Source organism: Coturnix japonica, unplaced genomic scaffold (genome assembly GCF_054131305.1).
Source record: "Coturnix japonica strain WE unplaced genomic scaffold, WE-NBRP24 Scf060, whole genome shotgun sequence".
In the NCBI taxonomy this organism is placed as follows: domain Eukaryota; kingdom Metazoa; phylum Chordata; class Aves; order Galliformes; family Phasianidae; genus Coturnix; species Coturnix japonica.
Genome location: NW_028188963.1, coordinates 764,445 through 789,312, shown reverse-complemented (window position 1 = coordinate 789,312; position 24,868 = coordinate 764,445). Strand labels below are relative to the sequence as shown.

General features: G+C 52.4%; 1 protein-coding gene and 1 long non-coding RNA gene across 4 annotated transcripts in view; both read right to left on the bottom strand.

Annotated features, from left to right (window-relative positions):
• The window catches only part of LOC146751943 (uncharacterized), a 13,708-nt gene extending 2,898 nt beyond the window's left edge, over window positions 1-10,810 (bottom strand). Inside the window, exons 1-3 of one of the 3 annotated variants that reach the window (XR_014941106.1) lie at window positions 10,675-10,810; window positions 5,959-6,089; window positions 4,555-4,672 (exon numbers count right to left, since the gene is read on the bottom strand). This is a non-coding gene — a long non-coding RNA (uncharacterized LOC146751943). The remainder of the gene's footprint in view (window positions 1-4,554; window positions 4,673-5,958; window positions 6,090-10,674) is intronic. The other 2 variants (XR_014941105.1, XR_014941104.1) reach the window with 2 other exon arrangements.
• A 6,063-nt stretch (window positions 10,811-16,873) lies between these two features.
• LOC146751942 (multiple epidermal growth factor-like domains protein 8) overlaps window positions 16,874-24,868 on the bottom strand; it is an 80,315-nt gene continuing 72,320 nt past the window's right edge. The window contains exons 20-23 of the mRNA XM_085533455.1: window positions 20,472-20,556; window positions 19,639-19,702; window positions 18,329-18,521; window positions 16,874-16,884 (exon numbers count right to left, since the gene is read on the bottom strand). Coding sequence (XP_085389581.1) covers window positions 16,874-16,884; window positions 18,329-18,521; window positions 19,639-19,702; window positions 20,472-20,556 — 353 coding nt within the window. The remainder of the gene's footprint in view (window positions 16,885-18,328; window positions 18,522-19,638; window positions 19,703-20,471; window positions 20,557-24,868) is intronic.

The window sequence follows — 24,868 nt, the reverse complement described above, 5'->3', positions numbered from 1 at the left end:
CACAACACCACACACACACACACAAAAACTATAATGTCACAACAACACAACAACACAACCCACAACACACCAACACAACACACACAACAACACAACAACACAACACAATAACACAACAACACAACAACACAACACAACAACACAACAACACAACAACACAACAACACACACACAACACAACAACACAACAACACAACAACACAACAACACAACAACACAACCCTATAATGTCACAATAACACAACAACACAACCTTATAACCCCACAACAACACACAACACACAACCTTATAACCCCACAACAACACAACAACACAACCTTATAACATCACAACAACACAACAACACAACCTTATAACCCCACAACCCCACACCAACACAACACAACACAACACAACACAATAACACAACCTTATAATGTCACAACAACACAACAACACAACAACACAACAACACAACCTTATAACGTCACAACAACACAACCTTATAACCCTACAATAACACAACACAACACAACAACACGACAACACAACACAACACAACCTCACAACCCCACAACCCCACAACAACACAACCTTATAACGTCACAACACAACAACACAACCTTATAACCCTACAACCCCACACCAACACAACACAACAACACAACAACACAACAACACAACCTTATAACGTCACAACACAACAACACAACCTTATAACATCACAACAACACAACAACACAACCTTATAACGTCACAACACAACAACACAACCTTATAACGTCGCAACAACACAATAACACAACCTTATAACCCTACAATAACACAACAACACAACCTTATAACATCACAACACAACACAACAACACAACAACACAACCTTATAACGTCACAACAACACAACAACACAACAACACAACACAACACCACAATAACACAACAGAACCTCACAACCTCACAACCCAACAACAACACAACCTTATAACATCACAACCCAACAACACAACCTTATAACATCACAACCCAACAACACAACCTTATAACATCACAACCCAACAACACAACCTTATAACCCTACAATAACACACCATAACAACACAACACAACAACACAACACAGTAACACAACAGAACCTCACAACCCAACAACACAACGTTATAACGTCACAACAACACAACAACACAACAACAACAGAACCTCATAACCCCACAACAACACAACCTTATAACATCACAACACAACAACACAACAACACAACAACACAACAACACAACAACACAACACAACACAACAACACAACACAACAACACAACACAACAACACAACCGCACAACCTTATAACATCACAACACAACAACTCAACCTTATAACCCCACACCAACACAACAGCACAAACTTATAACCCCACAACAACACAACAACACAACAACACAACCTTATAACATCACAACACAACAACACAACAACACAACCTTATAACGTCACAACAACACAACAACACAACCTTATAACATCACAACAACACAACACAACCTTATAACGTCACAACACAACAACACAACCTTATAACGTCACAACAACACAACAACACAACCTTATAACGTCACAACACAACACAACAACACAACCTTATAACGTCACAACACAACACAACAACACAACTACACAACAACACAACAACACAACAACACAGCCTTATAACCCCACACCAACACAACACAACCTTATAACCCTACAATAACACACCATAACAACACAACACAACAACACAACACAGTAACACAACAGAACCTCACAACCCAACAACACAACGTTATAACGTCACAACAACACAACAATACAACCTTATAACATCACAACAACACAACAACACAACCTTATAACCCTGCAACAACACAACAACACAACCTTATAACGTCACAACAACACAACAACACAACCTTATAACCTCACAACAACACAACAACACAACCTTATAATGTCACAACTACACAACCTCATAACCCCACAACAACACAACAACACAACCTTATAACCCCACACCAACACAACAACACAACCTTATAATGTCACAACAACACAACAACACAACACCACAGCACAATAACAACAACACAACAACACAACCTTATAACCCCACAACAACACAATAACACAACAGCACAACAACACAACAACACAACCTTATAACGTCACAACAACACAACAACACAACCTTATAACGTCACAACAACACAACAACACAACACAACACAATAACACAACAACACAACAGAACCTCATACAATAACACAACAACACAACCACACAACCTTATAACCCCACACCAACACAACACAACCTTATAACCCTACAATAACACAACACAACACAACAACACAACAGAACCTCACAACCTCACAACACAACAACACAACCTTATAACCCTACAACCCCACACCAACACAACACAACACAACACAATAACACAACAACACAACCTTATAGTGTCACAACACAACAACACAACAACACAACCTTATAATGTCACAACAACACAACAACACAACCTTATAACATCACAACACAACCTTATAACCCTACAATCCCACAACAACACAACACAACACAACAACACAACCCTATAATGTCACAACAACACAACAACACAACCTTATAACCCTACAACCCCACACCAACACAACACAACACCAACACACCAACACAACACAACACAATAACACAACAACACAACCTTATTACCCCACAAGAACACAACACAACACAACAACACAACACACCAACACACCAACACAACACAACCTCATAAACCCACAACCCCACAACACAACACAACAACACAACCTTATAACCCTACAACCCCGCACCAACACAACACAACACAACAACACAATAACACAACAACACAATAACACAACCTTATAACCCCACAGCCTCACAACCCAACAACACAACACAATAACACAATAACACAACCCCACAACACAACAACACAACAGAATCTCACAGCCTCACAACCCCACAACCTTATAACGTCACAACACAACAACACAACAACACAACAACACAATAACACAACACCACACAACACAACAACACAACAGAATCTCACAACAACCCTACAACAACACAATAACACAACAACACAACCTTATAACCCCACAACAACACAACAACACAACCTTATAACCCCGCAACAACACAACAACACAACAACACAACCTTATAACGTCACAACAACACAACACAATAACACAACACAACACCACAATAACACAACAGAACCTCACAACCTCACAACCTCAACAACAACACAACCTTATAACGTCACAACACAACAACACAACCTTATAACCCTACAATAACACACCATAACAACACAACACAACACAGTAACACAACAGAACCTCACAACCCCACAACAACACAATAACACACAACACAACACAACCTTATAACCCCACAACAACATAACAACACAACCTTATAACATCACAACATCACAACAACACAACAACACAACAACACAACCTTATAACCCCACAACCCCACACCAACACAACACACCAACACAATAACACAACAACACAACACAACCTCAAAACCTCACAACCCCACAACCTTATAACGTCACAACAACACACCCACACAGCAACACAATAACACGACACAATAACACAACACCCCCCGCCCCCCAGCCCCTACAACCCCACAACACAACAACACAATAACACAACACAACAGAACCTCAAAACCTCACAACCCCACAACAACACAACCTCATAACGTCACAACAACACAACAACACAACCTTATAACCCCACAACAACACAACAACACAACCTTATAATGTCACAACAACACAACAACACAACAACACAACCTTATAACATCACAACAACACAATAACACAACCTTATAACGTCACAACACAACAACACAACCTTATAACCCCACAACAACACAACAACACAACAACACAACAACACAACCTTATAACATCACAACAACACAACAACACAACAACACAACAACACAACCTTATAGTGTCACAACACAACACAACCTTATAACCCTACAAGAACACAACAACACAACACACCAACACAACAACACAACAACACAACACAACCTCACAACCCCACAACCCCACAACAACACAACAACACAACAACACATCACAACCTTATAACGTCACAACACAACACAACAACACAACCTTATAACCCTACAATAACACACCATAACAACACAACAACAGAACAACACAACAACACAGTAACACAACAGAACCTCACAACCCAACAACACAACGTTATAACCCTACAACAACACAACAACACAACCTTATAACCCCACAACAACACAACAACACAACCTTATAACCCTACAACCGCACACCAACACAACACAACACCACAACACAACAACACAATAACACAATAACACAACAACACAACCTTATAATGTCACAACAACACAACCTTATAAAGTCACAACACAACAACACAACAACACAACCTTATAACCCCACACCAACACAACACAACACAACAACACACCCCCCCCCCCACCTGTTGCCGGTAGCACTGGCTGCGCTCGGTGCAGGTCCCGCTCTCCGTGTTGTTGCTGCAGGGGCAGCCGGACCCGTCCAACGCGCTGCACGTGTCGGCGTGGCCGTTACAGCGACACCTATGGGGCACAGCAACGCTATGGGGCGCTATGGGGCGCTATGGGGTGCTATGGGGTGCTATGGGGCTCTATGGGGCTCTATGGGGCACTATGGGGTGCTATAGGGCACTATGGGGTGATACGGGCTGCTATGGGGCTCTATAGGGTGCTATGGGGCTCTATGGGGTGCTATGGGGCTCTATGGGGCGCTATGGGGCGCTATGGGGTGCTATGGGGCTCTATGGAGTGCTATGGGGTGCTATGGGGCTCTATGGGGCTCTATGGGGCACTCAGGGGCTCTATGGGGCTCTATGGGCTGCTATGGGGCTCTATGGGGTGCTATGGGGCAGAAAATGGGGCTCTATGGGGTGCTACGGGGCTCTATGGGGTGCTATGGGGCTCTATGGGGTGCTATGGGGTAGAAAATGGGGCTCTATGGGGTGCTACGGGGCTCTATGGGGTGCTATGGGGTAGAAAATGGGGCTCTATGGGGTGCTACGGGGCTCTATGGGGTGCTATGGGGCTCTATGGGGCGCTATGGGGCAGCTATGGGGCTCTATGGGGCACTATGGGGCTCTATGGGGTGCTATGGGTGCTATGGGGCAGCCGGACCCGTCCAACGCGCTGCACGTGTCGGCGTGGCCGTTACAGCGACACCTATGGGGCACAGCAACGCTATGGGGCGCTATGGGGCGCTATGGTGCTCTATGGGGCTCTATGGGGCTCTATGGGGCGCTATGGGGTGATACGGGGTGCTATGGGGCTCTATGGGGCTCTATGGGGTGCTATGGGGCTCTATGGGGCTCTATGGGTGTTATGGGGCAGCCGGACCCGTCCAACGCGCTGCACGTGTCGGCGTGACCGTTACAGCGACACCTATGGGGCACAGCAACGCTATGGGGCGCTATGGGGCACAGCAACGCTATGGGGCGCTATGGGCGCTATGGGGTGCTATGGGGTGCTATGGGGCTCTATGGGGCAGCTATGGGGCTCTATGGGGCACTAAGGGGCTCTATGGGACTCTATGGGGCTCTATGGGGTTCTATGGGGCTCTATGGGCAGCTATGGGTCACTATGGGGCGGACAATGGGGCTCTATGGGGCTCTATGGGGCACTATGGGGTGCTATGGGGCAGCTATGGGTCACTATGGGGCGGACAATGGGGCTCTATGGGGCTCTATGGGGCTATATGGGGTGCTATGGGGCAGACAATGGGGCTCTATGGGGCACTATGGGGCACTATGGAGCTCTATGGGGCAGACAATGGGGCTCTATGGGGCGCTATGGGGCAGCAGTGGGTCACTCACCGCACGCAGTTCCCATTGAGGAGGAAGAATCCGTCCCTACAGGCCTGACAGCGCCGCCCCACGGAGCCCAACGAGCAGCCAACGCAAACGGCCTCAGAATCTGTGGGGCCAGAACCCACCCAGCGCAGAACCTGCCCCATAGACAGACCCATAGGGACACAATGAGACACATAGGGACACATAGGGACACATAGGGACACATAGGGACACATAGGGACACATAGAGACCTATAGGGACCCATAGAGACCCATTGGGACCCATAGGGACCCATAGAGACCCATAGAGACCCATAGAGACTCATAGGGACCCATAGAGACCCATAGGGACCCATAGAGACCTATAGGGACCCATAGAGACCCATAGAGACCCATAGGGACCCATAGGGACCCATAGAGACCCATAGAGACCTATAGGGACACACAGGGACCCATAGAGACCCATAGGGACCCATAGAGACCCATAGGGACCCATAGAGACCCATAGAGACCCATAGAGACCCATAGGGACCCATAGAGACCCATAGGGACCCATAGAGACCCATTGGGACCCATAGGGACCCATAGAGACCCATAGGGACCTATAGGGACCCATAGAGACCCATAAGGACCCATAGAGACCCATAGGGACCCATAGGGACCCATAGAGACCCATATAGACCCATAGGGACCCATAGAGACCCATAGGGACCCATAGGGACCCACAGAGACCCATAGGGACCCATAGAGACCCATATAGACCCATAGGGACCCACAGAGACCCATAGGGACCCATGGAGACCCATAGAGACCCATAGGGACCCATAGAGACCCATAGAGACCCATAGAGACCCATAGGGACCCATAGGGACCCATAGGGACCCATAGGGACCCATAGGGACCCATAGGGACCCACGGAGCCCAACGAGCAGCCAACGCAAACGGCATCAGAATCTGTGGGGCCAGAACCCACCCAGCGCAGAACCTGCCCCATAGACAGACCCATAGGGACACAATGAGACACATAGGGACACATAGGGACACAATGAGACACATAGGGACCCATAGGGACCCATAGGGACACATAGGGACCCATAGGGACACATAGGGACACATAGGGACCCATAGAGACCCATAGAGACCCATAGAGACCCATAGGGACCCTTAGAGACCCATAGAGACCCATAGGGACACATAGACAGACCCATAGGGACACAATGAGACACATAGGGACACATAGAGACCCATAGAGACCCATAGGGACCCATAGAGACATATAGGGACCCATAGAGACCCATAGAGACCCATAGGGACCCACAGAGACCCATAGGGACCCATAGGGACCCATAGAGACCCATAGAGACCCATAGGGACCCATAGGGACCCACAGAGACCCATAGGGACCCATAGGGACCCATAGAGACCCATAGGGACCCATAGGGACCCACAGAGACCCATAGGGACCCATAGGGACCCATAGGGACCCATGGAGCCCAACGAGCAGCCAACGCAAACGGCATCAGAATCTGTGGGGCCAGAACCCACCCAGTGCAGAACCTGCCCCATAGACAGACCCATAGGGACACAATGAGACACATAGGGACACATAGGGACCCATAGGGACCCATAGGGACCCATAGAGACACATAGAGACCCCATAGAGACCCATAGGGACCCATAGAGACCCATAGGGACCCACAGAGACCCATAGGGACCCATAGAGTCCCACACAGACCCATAGAGACACATAGGGACCCATAGAGACACATAGGGACCCATAGGGACCCATAGGGACCCATAGAGACCCATAGAGACCCATAGGGACCTATAGAGACCCATAGAGACCCATAGGGATCCATAGAGACCCATAGAGACCCATAGAGACCCATAGAGACCCATAGAGACCCATAGAGACCCATAGGGACCCATAGAGACCCATAGAGACCCATAGGGAACCATAGGGACCCATAGAGACCCATAGGGACCCATAGAGACCCATAGGGACCCATAGGGACCCATAGGGACCCATAGAGACCCATAGAGACCCATAGAGACCCATAGGGACCCATAGAGACCCATAGGGACCCATAGGGACCCATAGGGACCCATGGAGCCCAACGAGCAGCCAACGCAAACGGCGTCAGAATCTGTGGGGCCAGAACCCACCCAGCGCAGAACCTGCCCCATAGACAGACCCATAGGGACACAATGAGACACATAGGGACACATAGGGACACATAGGGACACATAGGGACCCATAGGGACCCATAGAGACCCATAGGGACCCATAGGGACCCATAGAGACCCATAGAGACCCCATAGAGACCCATAGAGACCCATAGAGACCCATAGGGACCCATAGAGACCCATAGAGACCCATAGGGACCCATAGGGACACATAGAGACCCATAGGGAACCATAGGGACCCATAGGGACACATAGAGACCCCATAGACCCCATAGGGACCCCATAGAGACCCCATAGAGAGAGACAGGAACCCCATAGAGAGAGATAGGGACCCCATAGAGACCCCATAGGAACCCCATAGAGACCCCATAGAGAGACATAGGGACACATAGGGACACATAGGGACCCCATAGGGAACCATAGGGACCCATAGGGACCCATAGAGACCCATAGGGACACATAGGGACCCATAGAGACCCATAGGGACCCATAGAGACCCATAGGGAACCATAGGGACCCATAGGGACCCATTGGGACACACTGAGACCCATAGAGACCCAAAGGGACCCATAGGGACCCATAGAGACCCATAGGGAACCATAGGGACCCATAGGGACCCATAGAGCCCCATAGAGACCCATAGGGACCCATAGAGACCCATTGGGACCCATAGAGACCCATAGGGACCCATAGAGACCCATAGAGACCCCATAGGGACCCATAGGAACCCATAGAGACCCCATAGACACCCAGAGACCCACAGAGACACCCCATAGAGCCCCACAGACCCTCATAGACCCATAGAAACACCCCACAGAGACCCCATAGAGACCCATATAGACCCCATAACAACCCCATATAGACCCATATAGACCCCATAGAGCCCCATACAGACCCCATAGACCACATAGAGCCCCACAGACCCCATAGAGCCCCACAGACCCATATAGACCCCATAGACCCCATAACAACCCCATATAGACCCATATAGATCCCATAGAGCCCCATAGACCCCATAGAGCCCCATAGAGCCCCACAGACCCCATAGAGCCCTACAGACCCATATAGACCCCATAACAACCCCATATAGACCCAGATAGACCCCATAGAGCCCCACAGACCCATATAGACCCCGTAGACCCCATAACTACCCCATATAGACCCAGATAGACCCCATAGGGACCCACAGACCCATATAGACCCCATAGAGACCCATATAGACCCCATAGAGACCCATAGAGACCCCATAGAGCCCCACAGACCCCAAAGCGGCCCCACAGACCCCACAGATCCATATAGACCCCATAGACCCCATAACAACCCCATATAGACACATATATACCCCATAGAGCCCCATAGACCCCATAGAGCCCCATAGTGCCCATTGTGACCTCATAGAGACCCATAGACCCCATAGAGTCCCACAGACCCATATAGACCCCATAACAACCCCATATAGACCCAGATAGACCCCATAGGGACCCACAGACCCATATAGACCCCATAGACCCCATAACAACCCCATATAGACCCAGATAGACCCCACAGGGACCCACAGACCCAAAAAGACCCCATAGAGACCCATAGAGACCCCATAGAGACCCCATAGAGCCCCATAGACCCCATAGCGGCCCCATAGACCCCATAGAGCCCCACAGACCCATATAGACCCCATAGACCCCATAACAACCCCATAGAGACCCATATAGACCCCATAGAGACCCATATAGACCCCATAGAGACCCATATAGACTCCATAGACCCCATAGAGCCCCACAGACCCATATAGATCCCATAACAACCCCATATAGACCCCATAGACCCCATAGGGACCCACAGACCCATATAGACCCCATAACAACCCCATATAGACCCAGATAGACCCCATAGGGACCCACAGACCCATATAGACCCATAGACCCCATAACAACCCCATATAGACCCATATATATCCAATAGAGCCCAATAGACCCCATAGAGCCCCATAGACCCCATAGAGCCCCACAGACCCATATAGACCCCATAGACCCCATAACAACCCCATATAGACCCAGATAGACCCCATAGAGCCCCATAGACCCCATAGACCCCATAACAACCCCATATAGACCCAGATAGACCCCATAGAGCCCCAAAGACCCATATAGACCCCATAACAACCCCATATAGACCCATATAGACCCCATAGGGACTCACAGACCCATATAGACCCCATAGACCCCATAACAACCCCATATAGACCCATATAGACCCCATAGAGACCCATATAGACCCCATAGACCCCATAGAGACCCATATAGAACCAGATAGACCCCACAGGGACCCACAGACCCATATAGACACCATAGACCCCATAACAACCCCATATAGACCCAAATAGACCCCATAGGGACCCACAGACCCATATAGACCCCATAGACCCCATATAGACCCCATAGAGACCCCATAGACACCATAGACCGCATAACAACCCCATATAGACCCATATAGACCCCATAGACCCCATAACAACCCCATATAGACCCATATAGACCCCATAGATCCCCCACTTACCCCCTCAGGGCTCAGTGGGAACCTTTTGGGGTCGCTGTGTGCCCTCATCAGGTCGCTGCGCCCCACACAGACCCCACTGCGCCCCATACAGAACCAGACCCCATAGAGACCCATAGAGACCCATAGAGACCCATAGAGACCCATAGCGACCCCATAGAGACCTATAGCGACCCCACAGAGACCCATAGAGACCCATAGCGACCCCATAGACACCCAGAGACCCACAGAGACACCCCATAGAGCCCCACAGATCCTCATAGACCCATAGAAACACCCCACAGAGACCCCATAGAGACCCCATAGAGACCCATAGAGACCCCATAGACCCCATAGAGCCCCACAGACCCATATAGATCCCATAACAACCCCATATAGACCCAGATAGACCCCATAGGGACCCACATACCCATATAGACCCCATAGACCCCATAACAACCCCATAGAGACCCATATAGACCCCATAGAGACCCATATAGACCCCATAGAGACCCACAGAGATCCCATAGACCCCATAGAGCCCCACAGACCCATATAGACCCCATAACAACCCCATATAGACCCAGATAGATCCAATAGAGCCCCATAGACCCCATACCGACCCCATAGACCCCATAACAACCCCATATAAACCCATATAGACCCCACAGAGCCCCACAGACCCATATAGACCCCATAGACCCCATAGACCCCATAACAACCCCATATAGACACATATATACCCCATAGAGCCCCATAGACCCCATAGAGCCCCTTAGAGCCCCACAGACCCATATAGACCCCATAGACCCCATAACAACCCCATATAGACACATATAGACCCCATAAAGCCCCATAGACCCCATAGAGCCCCATAGACCCCATAGATCGCCCCCTATGCCCCACTTACCCCCTCAGGGCTCAGTGGGAACCTTTTGGGGTCGCTGTGTGCCCTCATCAGGTCGCTGCGCCCCACACAGACCCCACTGCGCCCCATACAGAACCAGACCCCATAGAGACCCATAGAGACCCATAGAGACCCATAGAGACCCCATAGCGACCCCATAGAGACCCATAGCGACCCCATAGAGACCCATAGAGACCCATAGAGACCCATAGAGACCCCATAGACACCCAGAGACCCACAGAGACACCCCATAGAGCCCCACAGACCCTCACAGACCCATAGAAACACCCCACAGAGACCCCATAGAGACCCATAGAGACCCCATAGAGACCCATATAGACTCCATAGACCCCATAGAGACCCATATAGACCCCATAGAGCCCCACAGACCCCATAGAGCCCCACAGACCCATATAGACCCCATAACAACCCCATATAGACCCAGATAGACCCCACAGGGACCCACAGACCCATATAGACCCCATAGACCCCATAACAACCCCATATAGACCCAGATAGATCCCATAGAGCCCCATAGACCCCATACAGCCCCATAGAGCCCCATACAACCCCATAGACCCCACAGAGCCCCACAGACCCATACAGACCACACAGACCCCATAACAACCCCATATAGACCCATAGAGACCCCATAGAGCCCCATAGACCCCATATAGACCCCATAGACCCCATAACAACCCCATATAGACCCAAATAGACCCCATAGGGACCCACAGACCCATATAGACCCCATAGACCCCATAACAACCCCATATAGACCCATATCGACCCCATAGAGCCCCACAGACCCCATAGAGACCCCATAGACCCCATAACAACCCCATATAGACCCATATAGACCCCATAGCGACCCCATAGACCCCATAGACCCCATAGAGCCCATAGATCCCCCACTTACCCCCTCAGGGCTCAGTGGGAACCTTTTGGGGTCGCTGTGTGCCCTCATCAGGTCGCTGCGCCCCACACAGACCCCACTGCGCCCCATACAGAACCAGACCCCATAGAGACCCATAGAGACCCATAGGGACCTATAGGGACCCATAGGGACCCATAGAGACCCATAGGGAACCATAGGGACCCATAGAGACCCATAGGGACCCATAGGGACTCATAGAGACCCATAGAGACACCATAGACCCCACAGAGACACCCCATAGACCCCATAGGGACCCACAGACCCATATAGACCCCACAGACCCCATAACAACCCCATATAGACCCATATCGATCCAATAGAGCCCCATAGACCATATAGAGCCCCATAGAGCCCCACAGACCCATATAGACCCCATAGACCCCATAACAACCCCATATAGACCCATATAGACCCAATAGAGCCCCATAGACCCCATAGCGACCCCATAGACCCCATAGACCCCATAACAACCCCATACAGACCCATATAGATCCAATAGAGCCCCATAGACCCCATAGAGCCCCATACAGCCCCACAGACCCCATAGAGTCCCACAGACCCATAGCGACCCCATAGACCCCATAACAACCCCATATAGACCCATATAGACCCCATAGAGCCCCATAGACCCCATAGTGACCCCATAGACCCCATAACAACCCCATATAGACCCCATATAGACCCCATAGAGCCCCATAGACCCCATAGATCCCCCACTTACCCCCTCAGGGCTCAGTGGGAACCTTTTGGGGTCGCTCTGTGCCCTCATCAGGTCGCTGCGCCCCACACAGACCCCACTGCGCCCCATACAGAACCAGACCCCATAGAGACCCATAGAGACCCATAGAGACCCATACAGAACCAGACCCCATAGAGACCCATAGAGACCCCATAGACACCCAGAGACCCACAGAGACACCCCATAGAGACCCACAAACCCATAGAGACCCATATAGACCCCATAGACCCTATAGGGACCCCATAGAGACCACACCGAGACCTCATAGAGACCCATAGACCCCATAGAGCCCCATAGAGCCCCACAGAGCCCATAGGGACCCATAGACCCATATAGACCCCATAACAACCCCATATAGACCCAAATAGACCCCATAGGGACCCACAGACCCATAGAGACCCCATAGACCCCATAACAACCCCATATAGACCCAGATAGACCCCATAGGGACCCACAGACCCATATAGACCCCATAGAGACCCATATAGACCCCATAGAGACCCATAGAGACCTTATAGAGACCCAGATAGACCCCATAGAGTCCCACAGACCCATAGAGACCCATAGAGACCCCATAACAACCCCATATAGACCCAGATAGACCCCATAGGGACCCACAGACCCATATATACCCCATAGAGACCCATATAGACCCCATAGAGTCCCACAGACCCATATAGACCCCATAGAGCCCCACAGACCCATATAGACCCCATAGACCCCATAACAACCCCATATAGACCCAAATAGACCCCATAGGGACCCACAGACCCATATAGACCCCATAGACCCCATAACAACCCCATATAGACCCATAGAGACCCCATAGAGCCCCATACAGACCCCACAGACCCCATAGAGCCCCACAGACCCCATAGAGCCCCACAGACCCATATAGACCCCATAGACCCCATAACAACCCCATATAGACCCATATAGATCCCATAGAGCCCCATAGACCCCATAGAGCCCCATAGAGCCCCACAGACCCCATAGAGCCCTACAGACCCATATAGACCCCATAACAACCCCATATAGACCCAGATAGACCCCACAGGGACCCACAGACCCATATAGACCCCATAGAGACCCATATAGACCCCATAGACCCCATAGAGCCCCATAGAGACCCCATAGAGCCCCACAGACCCATATAGACCCCACAGACCCATAACAACCCCATATAGACCCCACAGACCCCATAGAGCCCATAGATCCCCCACTTACCCCCTCAGGGCTCAGTGGGAACCTTTTGGGGTCGCTGTGTGCCCTCATCAGGTCGCTGCGCCCCACACAGACCCCACTGCGCCCCATACAGAACCAGACCCCATAGAGACCCATAGAGACCCCATAGAGACCCATAGAGACCCCATAGAGACCCATAGAGACCCCTAGAGACCCATAGAGACCCATAGAGGCCCACAGAGACCCATAGAGACCCCATAGAGACCCATAGAGACCCATAGAGACCCATAGAGACCCATAGAGACCCCATAGACACCCAGAGACCCACAGAGACACCCCGTAGAGCCCCACAGACCCTCACAGACCCATAGAAACACCCCACAGAGACCCCATAGAGACCCATATAGACCCCATAGACCCATAGAGACCCCATAGACCCCATAGAGACCCACAGAGATCCCATAGACCCCTAGAGCCCCACAGACCCATATAGACCCCATAGACCCCATAACAACCCCATATAGACCCATATAGATCCCATAGAGCCCCATAGACCCCATACAGCCCCATAGAGCCCCATACAACCCCATAGACCCCATAGAGCCCCACAGACCCCTATAGACTCCATAGACCCCATAACAACCCCATATAGACCCATATAGACCCCATAGAGCCCCACAGACCCATATAGACCCCATAGACCCCATAACAACCCCATATAGACCCATATAGATCCAATAGAGCCCCACAGACCCCATAGAGCCCCATAGACCCCAAAGAGCCCCACAGACCCATATAGACCCCATAACAACCCCATATAGACCCATATAGATCCAATAGAGCCCCATAGACCCCATAGAGCCCCATACAGCCCCACAGACCCCATAGAGCCCCACAGACCCATATAGACCCCATAGACCCCATAACAACCCCATATAGACCCATATAGACCCCATAGAGACCCATACAGACCCCATAGAGCCCCATACAGCCCCATAGACCCCATAGAGCCCCACAGACCCATATAGACCCCATAACAACCCCATATAGACCCAGATAGACCCCATAGGGACCCACAGACCCATATAGACCACATAGACCCCATAACAACCCCATATAGACCCCATAGAGCCCCACAGACCCATATAGACCCCATAACAACCCCATATAGACCCAGATAGACCCCATAGGGACCCACAGACCCATATAGACCCCATAGACCCCATAACAACCCCATATAGACCCATATAGACCCCATAGACCCCATAGAGCCCCACAGACCCATATAGACCCCATAGACCCCATAACAACCCCATATAGACCCATATAGATCCAATAGAGCCCCATAGACCCCATAGTGCCCCCATAGACCCCACAGACCCCATAACAACCCCATAGAGACCCCATAGACCCCATAGACCCCATAACAACCCCATATAGACCCATATAGATCCAATAGAGCCCCATAGATCCCATAGACCCCATAGATCCCCCACTTACCCCCTCAGGGCTCAGTGGGAACCTTTTGGGGTCGCTCTGTGCCCTCATCAGGTCGCTGCGCCCCACACAGACCCCACTGCGCCCCATACAGAACCAGACCCCATAGAGACCCATAGAGACCCATAGAGACCCATAGAGACCCATAGCGACCCATAGAGACCCATAGCGACCCCATAGAGACCCATAGCGACCCATAGAGACCCATAGCGACCCCATAGACACCCAGAGACCCACAGAGACACCCCATAGAGCCCCACAGACCCTCATAGACCCATAGAAACACCCCACAGAGACCCCATAGAGACCCCATAGAGACCCATAGAGACCCCATAGACCCCATAGAGACCCATAGAGATCCCATAGACCCCATAGAGCCCCACAGACCCATATAGACCCCATAGACCCCATAACAACCCCATAGAGACCCATATAGACCCCACAGAGACCCATAGAGACCCCATAGAGACCCATATAGACCTCATAGACCCCATAGAGCCCCACAGACCCATATAGATCCCATAACAACCCCATATAGACCCAGATAGACCCCATAGGGACCCACAGACCCATATAGACCACATAGACCCCATAACAAACCCATATAGACCCCATAGAGCCCCACAGACCCATATAGACCCCATAACAACCCCATATAGACCCAGATAGACCCCATAGGGACCCACAGACCCATATAGACCCCATAGACCCCATAACAACCCCATATAGACCCATATAGACCCCATAGACCCCATAGAGCCCCACAGACCCATATAGACCCCATAGACCCCATAACAACCCCATATAGACCCATATAGATCCAATAGAGCCCCATAGACCCCATAGTGCCCCCATAGACCCCACAGACCCCATAACAACCCCATAGAGACCCCATAGACCCCATAGAGCCCCATAGACCCCATAGAGCCCATAGATCCCCCACTTACCCCCTCAGGGCTCAGTGGGAACCTTTTGGGGTCGCTGTGTGCCCTCATCAGGTCGCTGCGCCCCACACAGACCCCACTGCGCCCCATACAGAACCAGACCCCATAGAGACCCATAGAGACCCATAGAGACCCCATAGAGACCCATAGAGCCCCACAGACCCCATAGACCCCATAGAGCCCCACAGAGCCCCACAGACCCCATAGAGACCCATAGAGACCCCATAGAGACCCAGTGACCCACAGAGACACCCCATAGAGACCCACAGACCCTCATAGACCCATAGAAACACCCCACAGAGACCCCAGAGACCCATATAGACCCCATAGAGACCCATATAGACTCCATAGACCCCATAGAGACCCATAGACCCATATAGACCCCATAGAGACCCATATAGACTCCATAGACCCCATAGAGCCCCATAGACCCCATAGAGACCCACAGACCCATATAGACCCCATAACAACCCCATATAGACCCAGATAGGCCACATAGGGACCCACAGACCCATATAGACCCCATAACAACCCCATATAGACCCCATAGAGCCCCATAGACCCCATAACAACCCCATATAGACCCATATAGATCCCATATAGACCCCATAGACCCCATAACAACCCCATATAGACCTATATAGACCCCATAGAGCCCCATAGACCCCAAAGAGCCCCACAGACCCATATAGACCCCATAACAACCCCATATAGACCCATATAGATCCAATAGAGCCCCATAGACCCCATAGAGCCCCATACAGCCCCACAGACCCCATAGAGCCCCACAGACCCATATAGATCCCATAACAACCCCATATAGACCCATATAGATCCAATAGAGCCCCATAGACCCCATACCGACCCCATAGACCCCATAACAACCCCATATAGAACCAGATAGATCCCATAGGGACCCACAGACCCATATAGACCCCATAGAGACCCATATAGACCCCATAGAGACCCCATAGAGCCCCATAGACCCCATAGAGACCCACAGACCCATATAGACCCCATAACAACCCCATATAGACCCATATAGACCCCATAGAGACCCATATAGACCCCATAGAGACCCCATAGAGCCCCATAGACCCCATAGAGACCCACAGACCCATATAGACCCCATAACAACCCCATATAGACCCAGATAGACCACATAGGGACCCACAGACCCATATAGACCCCATAACAACCCCATATAGACCCATATAGATCCCATAGAGCCCCATAGACCCCATAGAGCCCCATAGAGCCCCATAGACCCCATAGAGCCCCACAGACCCATATAGACCCCACAGACCCCATAACAACCCCATATCGACCCATATAGATCCAATAGAGCCCCATACAGACCCCATAGAGCCCCACAGACCCCATAGAGCCCCATAGACCCCATAGCGACCCCATAGACCCCATAACAACCCCATATAGACCCATATAGACCCCATAGAGCCCCATAGAGCCCATAGATCCCCCACTTACCCCCTCAGGGCTCAGTGGGAACCTTTTGGGGTCGCTGTGTGCCCTCATCAGGTCGCTGCGCCCCACACAGACCCCACTGCGCCCCATACAGAACCAGCTGCAGGGACGGCAACGGGGAGAGACCCCAAACTGAGGCCCCACATAAAGGGGGCGGCAGCGGGAACACAGCGGGCCCTATGGGGGAACAGAGGGATATAGGGCAGCTTATAGGGTCATAGAGACACATAGGGACACATAGGGACACATGGGGAGACATAGGGACACACAGACCCCATAGAGACCCCATAGAGACCCATAGAGACACATAGGGACCCATAGAGACACATAGGGACCCATAGAGACCCCATAGGGACCCATAGAGACCCATAGGGACCCATAGAGACCCATAGGGACCCATAGAGACCCTATAGGGACACATAGGGACCCCATAGGGACCCACAGAGACACAGAGACACCATAGGGACCCCATAGGGACACATAGAGAAACATAGGGACACATAGGGACACATAGACCCCATAGGGACCCCATAGAGACCCCATAGGGACCCACAGAGACACATAGAGACCCATAGAGACCCATAGAGATCCCATAGGGACCCCATAAGGACACACAGAGAGACATAGGGACACATAGGGACCCATAGAGACCTATTGAGACCATAGGGACTCATAGAGACCCTATAGGGACACATGGGGACACATAGGGACCCTATAGGGACAGAGACACATAGAGACCCCATAGAGACCCTATAGGGACACAAAGAGACCCTATGGGGACACATAGAGACCCTATGGGGACATATAGAGACCCACAGACCCAATAGAGACACCCCATAGACCCCATAGGGACCCAGAGACCCATACAGACCCCATAGACCCTATAACAACCCCATACAGACCCATATAGACCCCATAGACCCCATAACAACCCCATATAGACCCCATAGACCCCATAACAACCCCATACAGACCCATATAGACCCCATAGACCCCATAACAACCCCATACAGACCCATATAGACCCCATAGACCCCATAACAACCCCACATAGCCCCCATAGACCCCATAACAACCCCATACAGACCCATATAGACCCCATAGACCCCATATCCACCCCATATCCACCCCATATCCACCCCATACAGACCCCATAGACCCCATAACAACCCCATACAGACCCCATAGACCCCATAATAACCCCATAATAACCCCATATCCACCCCATAACAACCCCATAGAGACCCATATAGACCCCATAGACCCCATATAGCCCCATATCCACCCCATATACCTGTGTGTTGTCAGTGCAGCGTCTGCAGCGCCCGCGACTGTCACAGTGACCAGGGCAGGGTGAGCTGAGGGAACAGACCCCATAGAGACCCATAGAGACCCATAGAGACCCATAGGGACCCATAGAGACCCATAGGGACCCATAGGGACCCATAGAGACACATAGGGACCCTATAGAGACCCATAGAGACCCATAGAGACACATAGAGACCCATAGAGACCCATAGGGACCCATAGAGACCCATAGGGACACATAGGGACACATAGGGACACAGAGACCCTATAGAGACCCTATAGAGACCCCATAGAGACCCCATAGGGACCCATAGAGACCCATAGAGACCCTATAGAGACCCTATAGAGACCCCATAGGGACACATAGGGACCCATAGGGACCCTATAGGAACCCTATAGAGACCCATAGCGGCCCTATAGAGACCCTATAGAGACCCTATAGAGACCCCATAGCGACCCCATAGGGACCCATAGGGACACATAGAGACCCTATAGAGACCCCATAGGGACACATGGGGACCCATAGAGACCCATAGAGACCCCATAGAGAGACCCCATAAAGACCCATAGGGACCCATAGAGACCCACAGAGACCCCATAGAGAGACCCATTGAAAGACTCATAGCAAGACCCCATAGAGACCCATAAAGACCCTATAAAGTCCCACAGAGACCCACAGAGAGACCCCATAGAGAGACCCCATAAAGACCCCACAGAGCCCCATAGCAACCCCATAGAGACCCACAGAGCCCCATAGAGACCCATAGAGACCCATAGAGACCCCATAGAGACCCCACAGAGCCCCATAGAGCCCCTTACCGTGACCCTGCCCCACACTTCCCCTCTCCCTCCTCTATGGGGCAGCGCAGGAAGTTCCACTCTTGTCCCCTGGCACAGCTCAGCCCTATAGGGGGGAAGGGGGGATGATCATCTATGGGGCAGCTGCCCCATAGAACCTTCATTACCCCACACCCTGCCCCATAGATCCTTCATTACCCCACACCCTGCCCCATAGAACCTTCATTACCCCACACCCTGCCCCATAGATCCCCCAGAGACCCCAATTCCTCCCCCCTTCGTCCCCATTTCCTTTGCCCCCATGGGTGGGGGGCGCTTATGGGGCAGCAATGGGGTCTATGGGGTGGTTATGGGGCAGCTATGGGGATGTTATAGGGTCTATGGGGCCTATGGGGCGGTTATGGGGCAGCTATGGGGCCTATGAGGTGGTTATAGGGCAGTTATGGGGCAGTTATGGGGCAGCTATGGGGCTTATGGGGCAGCTGTGTGGTCTATGGGGCGGTTATGGGGCAGCTATGCGGCTCATGGGGCAGCTGTGTGGTCTATGGGGCGGCTATGGGGCAGCTATGGGGCAGCTATGGGGAAGCTATGGGGATGTTATGGGGTCTATGGGGCAGTTATGGGGCAGCTACAGGGATGTTATGGGGTCTATGGGGTGACTATGGGGCAGCTATGGGGTCTGTGGGACGCTTATGGGGCAACTATGGGGATGTTATGGGGTCTATGGGGCGGTTATGGGGCAGCTATGGGGATGTTATGGGGTCTATGGGGCAGCTATGGGGATGTTATGGGGTCTATGGGGCAATTATGGGGTCTATGGGGCCTGTGGGGCGGTTATGGGGCAGCTATGGGGTCTGTGGGACAGTTATGGGGCAGCTCTGGGGATGTTATGGGGTCTATGGGTGGTTATGGGGCAGCTATGGGGATGTTATGGGGTCTATGGGGCGATTATGGGGCAGCTATAGGGTCTATGGGATGGTTATAGGGCAGCTATGAGGATGTTATGGGGTCTATGGGGCCTATGGGGCAGTTATGGGGCAGCTATGGGGCCTATGAGGTGGTTATAGGGCGGTTATGGGGCAGTTATGGGGCAGCTATGGGGCTTATGGGGCAGCTCTGTGGTCTATGGGGTGGTTATGGAGCAGCTATGGGGCAGCTATGGGGATGTTATGGGGTCTATGGGTGGTTATGGGGCAGCTATGGGGGTGTTATGGGGTCTATGGGGCAGTTATGGGGCAGCTACAGGGATGTTATGGGGTTTATGGGTGGTTATGGGGCAGCTATGGGGTCTGTGGGACACTTATGGGGCAACTATGGGGATGTTATGGGGTCTATGGGGCAGCTATGGGGATGTTATGGGGTCTATGGGTGGTTATGGGGCAGCTATGGGGGTGTTATGGGGTCTATGGGGCAGTTATGGGGCAGCTACAGGGATGTTATGGGGTTTATGGGTGGTTATGGGGCAGCTATGGGGTCTGTGGGACGCTTATGGGGCAACTATGGGGATGTTTTGGGGTCTATGGGGCAGTTATGAGGATGTCATAGGGTCTATGGGGCACCTATGGGGCAGCTATGGGGCCTATGGGGCAGCTATGGGGTCTATGAGATGGTTATGGGGCAGCTATGGGGCAGCTATGGGGATGTTATGGGGTCTATGGGTGGTTATGGGGCAGCTATGGGGATGCTATGGGGTCTATGGGGCAGCTATGGGGATGTTATGGGGTCTATGGGGCGGTTATGGGGCAGCTATGGGGATGTTATGGGGTCTATGGGGCGATTATGGGGCAGCTATAGGGTCTATGGGACGGTTATAGGGCAGCTATGAGGATATTATGGGGTCTATGGGGCCTATGGGGCAGTTATGGGGCAGCTATGGGGATGTTATGGGGTCTATGGGGCAGTTATGGGGCAGCTATGGGGTCTATGAGGTGGTTATAGGGCGGTTATGGGGCAGTTATGGGGCAGCTATGGGGCTTATGGGGCAGCTCTGTGGTCTATGGGGTGGTTATGGAGCAGCTATGGGGTCTATGGGATGGTTATGGGGTAGCTATGGGGTCTATGGGGTGGTTATGGGGCAGCTATAGGGTCTATGGGGCAGTTATGGGGCAGCTATGGGGCCTATAGGGCAGTTATGGGGCAGCAATGGGGCCTATGGGGTGATTATGGGGCAGCTATGGGGCAGCTATGGGGATGTTATGGGGTCTATGGGGTGGTTATGGGGCAGCTATGGGGATGTTATGGGGTCTATGGGGCACCTATGGGGCACTTAGTGGGCAATTATGGGGCAGTCAGAAGCTTTACAAGCCCCGCCCCCTCTTAAGCCCTGCCCACCCCATTCACAACCAATCACTTAAGCCCCCTCCCGTAAGCCCCGCCCCCTCCATAAGCCCCACCCCCTCTTAAGCCCCGCCCACCCCATTCACAACCAATCCCTTAAGCCCTCTCCATTAAGCCCCGCCCCCTCCATTCACAACCAATCATAAGCTCCCTCCCTTAAGCCCCGCCCCATCCATTAAGCCCCGCCCACTTCCCAACCACACCCACTTAAGCCCCGCCCACCCCATTCACAGCCAATGCCTTACACCTTTCCTCCCTTAAGCCCCGCCCCCTCCCTTGAGCCCCGCCCACACCCACTTAAGCTCCGCCCACCCCACTCACAACCAATCCCTTAAGCCCCCTCCCTTAAGCCCCGCCCCCTTCCATAAGCCCCGCCCCTTAAGCCCCGCCCACACAGTATCAACCAATCCCTTACGCCCTCCCTCAAGCCCCGCCCCTTCCATTAAGCCCCCCCCACTTCCACAACCACACCCCCTTAAGCCCCACCCCCTTAAGCCCCGCCCACCCTATTCACAACCAACTACTTAAGCCCCCTCCCTTAAGCCCCGCCCCTTTAAGCCCCACCCCGCCCACATTCACAACCAATCACTTAAGCCCTCCCTCCCTTAAGCCCCGCCCCCTTCATTAAGCCCCGCCCCCCATTCACAACCACTTAAGCCCCCTCCCCTAAGCCCCGCCCCATTAAGCCCCAGCCTCTTAAGCCCCGCCCACCCCATTCACAACCAATCACTTAAGCTCCCTCCCTTAAGCCCCGCCCCTCCCACAAGCCCCGCCCCCTTAAGTCCCGCCCACCCACTCACAACCAATCCCTTCAGCTCCCTCCCGTAAGCCCCGCCCCCTTCCATAAGCCCCGCCCCTCTATTAAGCCCCGCCCACCCCATTCACAACCAATCTCTTAAGCTCCCTCCCTTAAGCCCCGCCCCTCCCTTAAGCCCCGCCCCCTCAATTCACAATCACTTAAGCCCCGCCCCATTAAGCCCCGCCCACTCCATTCACAACCAATCAGCAAGCTCCCTCCCTTAAGCCCCGCCCACTCCCCAACCACACCCACTTAAGCCCCTCCCCCTTCCATGAGCCCTGCCCACCCCATTCACAACCAATCCCTTAAGCCCCCTCCCTTAAGCCCCGCCCCCTCCCTTAAGCCCCGCCCCCTCAAGCCCCGCCCACCCCATTCACAACCAACCCGTAAGCTCCCTCCCTTAAGCCCCTCCCACCCACTTAAGCCCCGCCCCTTCCATTAAACCCCGCCCCCTTAAGCCCCGCCCACCCCATTCACATCCAATCATAAGCTCCCTCCCTTAAGCCCCGCCCACTTCCACAAGCCACGCCCCCTCCTTAAGCCCCGTCCCTTAAACCCCGCCCACCCCATTCACAACCAATCCCTTAAGCCCTCCCTCCATTAAGCCCCGCCCCCTCCATTCACAACCAATCACAAGCCCCCTCACATAAGCCCCGACCCCTCCATTAAGCCCACCCACCCCATTCACAACCAATCCCTAAAGCTCCCTCCCTTAAGCCCCACCCACTCCACTCACAACCAATCACTTAAGCCCCGCCCCATTAAGCCCCGCCCCCTCTATTAAGCCCCGCCCTCTCCACTCACAACCAATCCCTTAAGCCCCGCCCCCTACCTAAGCCCCGCCCACCCCATTCACAACCAATCCCTTAAGCCCCGCCCCCTTAAGCTCTGCCCACCCCATTCACAACCAATCCCTTAAGCTCCCTCCCTTAAGCCCCGCCCCCTCTCATAAGCCCCGCCCACTTCCACAATCACACCCACTTAAGCCCCGCCCACCCCATTCACGACCAATCATGTAAGCCCTCCCTCTCTTAAGCCCCGCCCCTTCCATTAAGCCCCGCCCACTTCCCAACCACACCCCATTAAGCCCCGCCCACTTCCCCATTCACAACCAATCACTTAAGCCCCCCATAAGCCCCGCCCACCCCCTTAAGCCCCTCCCCATCCCTTAAGCCCCGCCCCCTTCCCAACCACACCCACTTAAGCCCCGCCCCCTTAAGCCCCGCCCCCCCACTCACAACCAATCACTTAAGCCCCCTCCCGTAAGCCCCGCCCCCTCCAT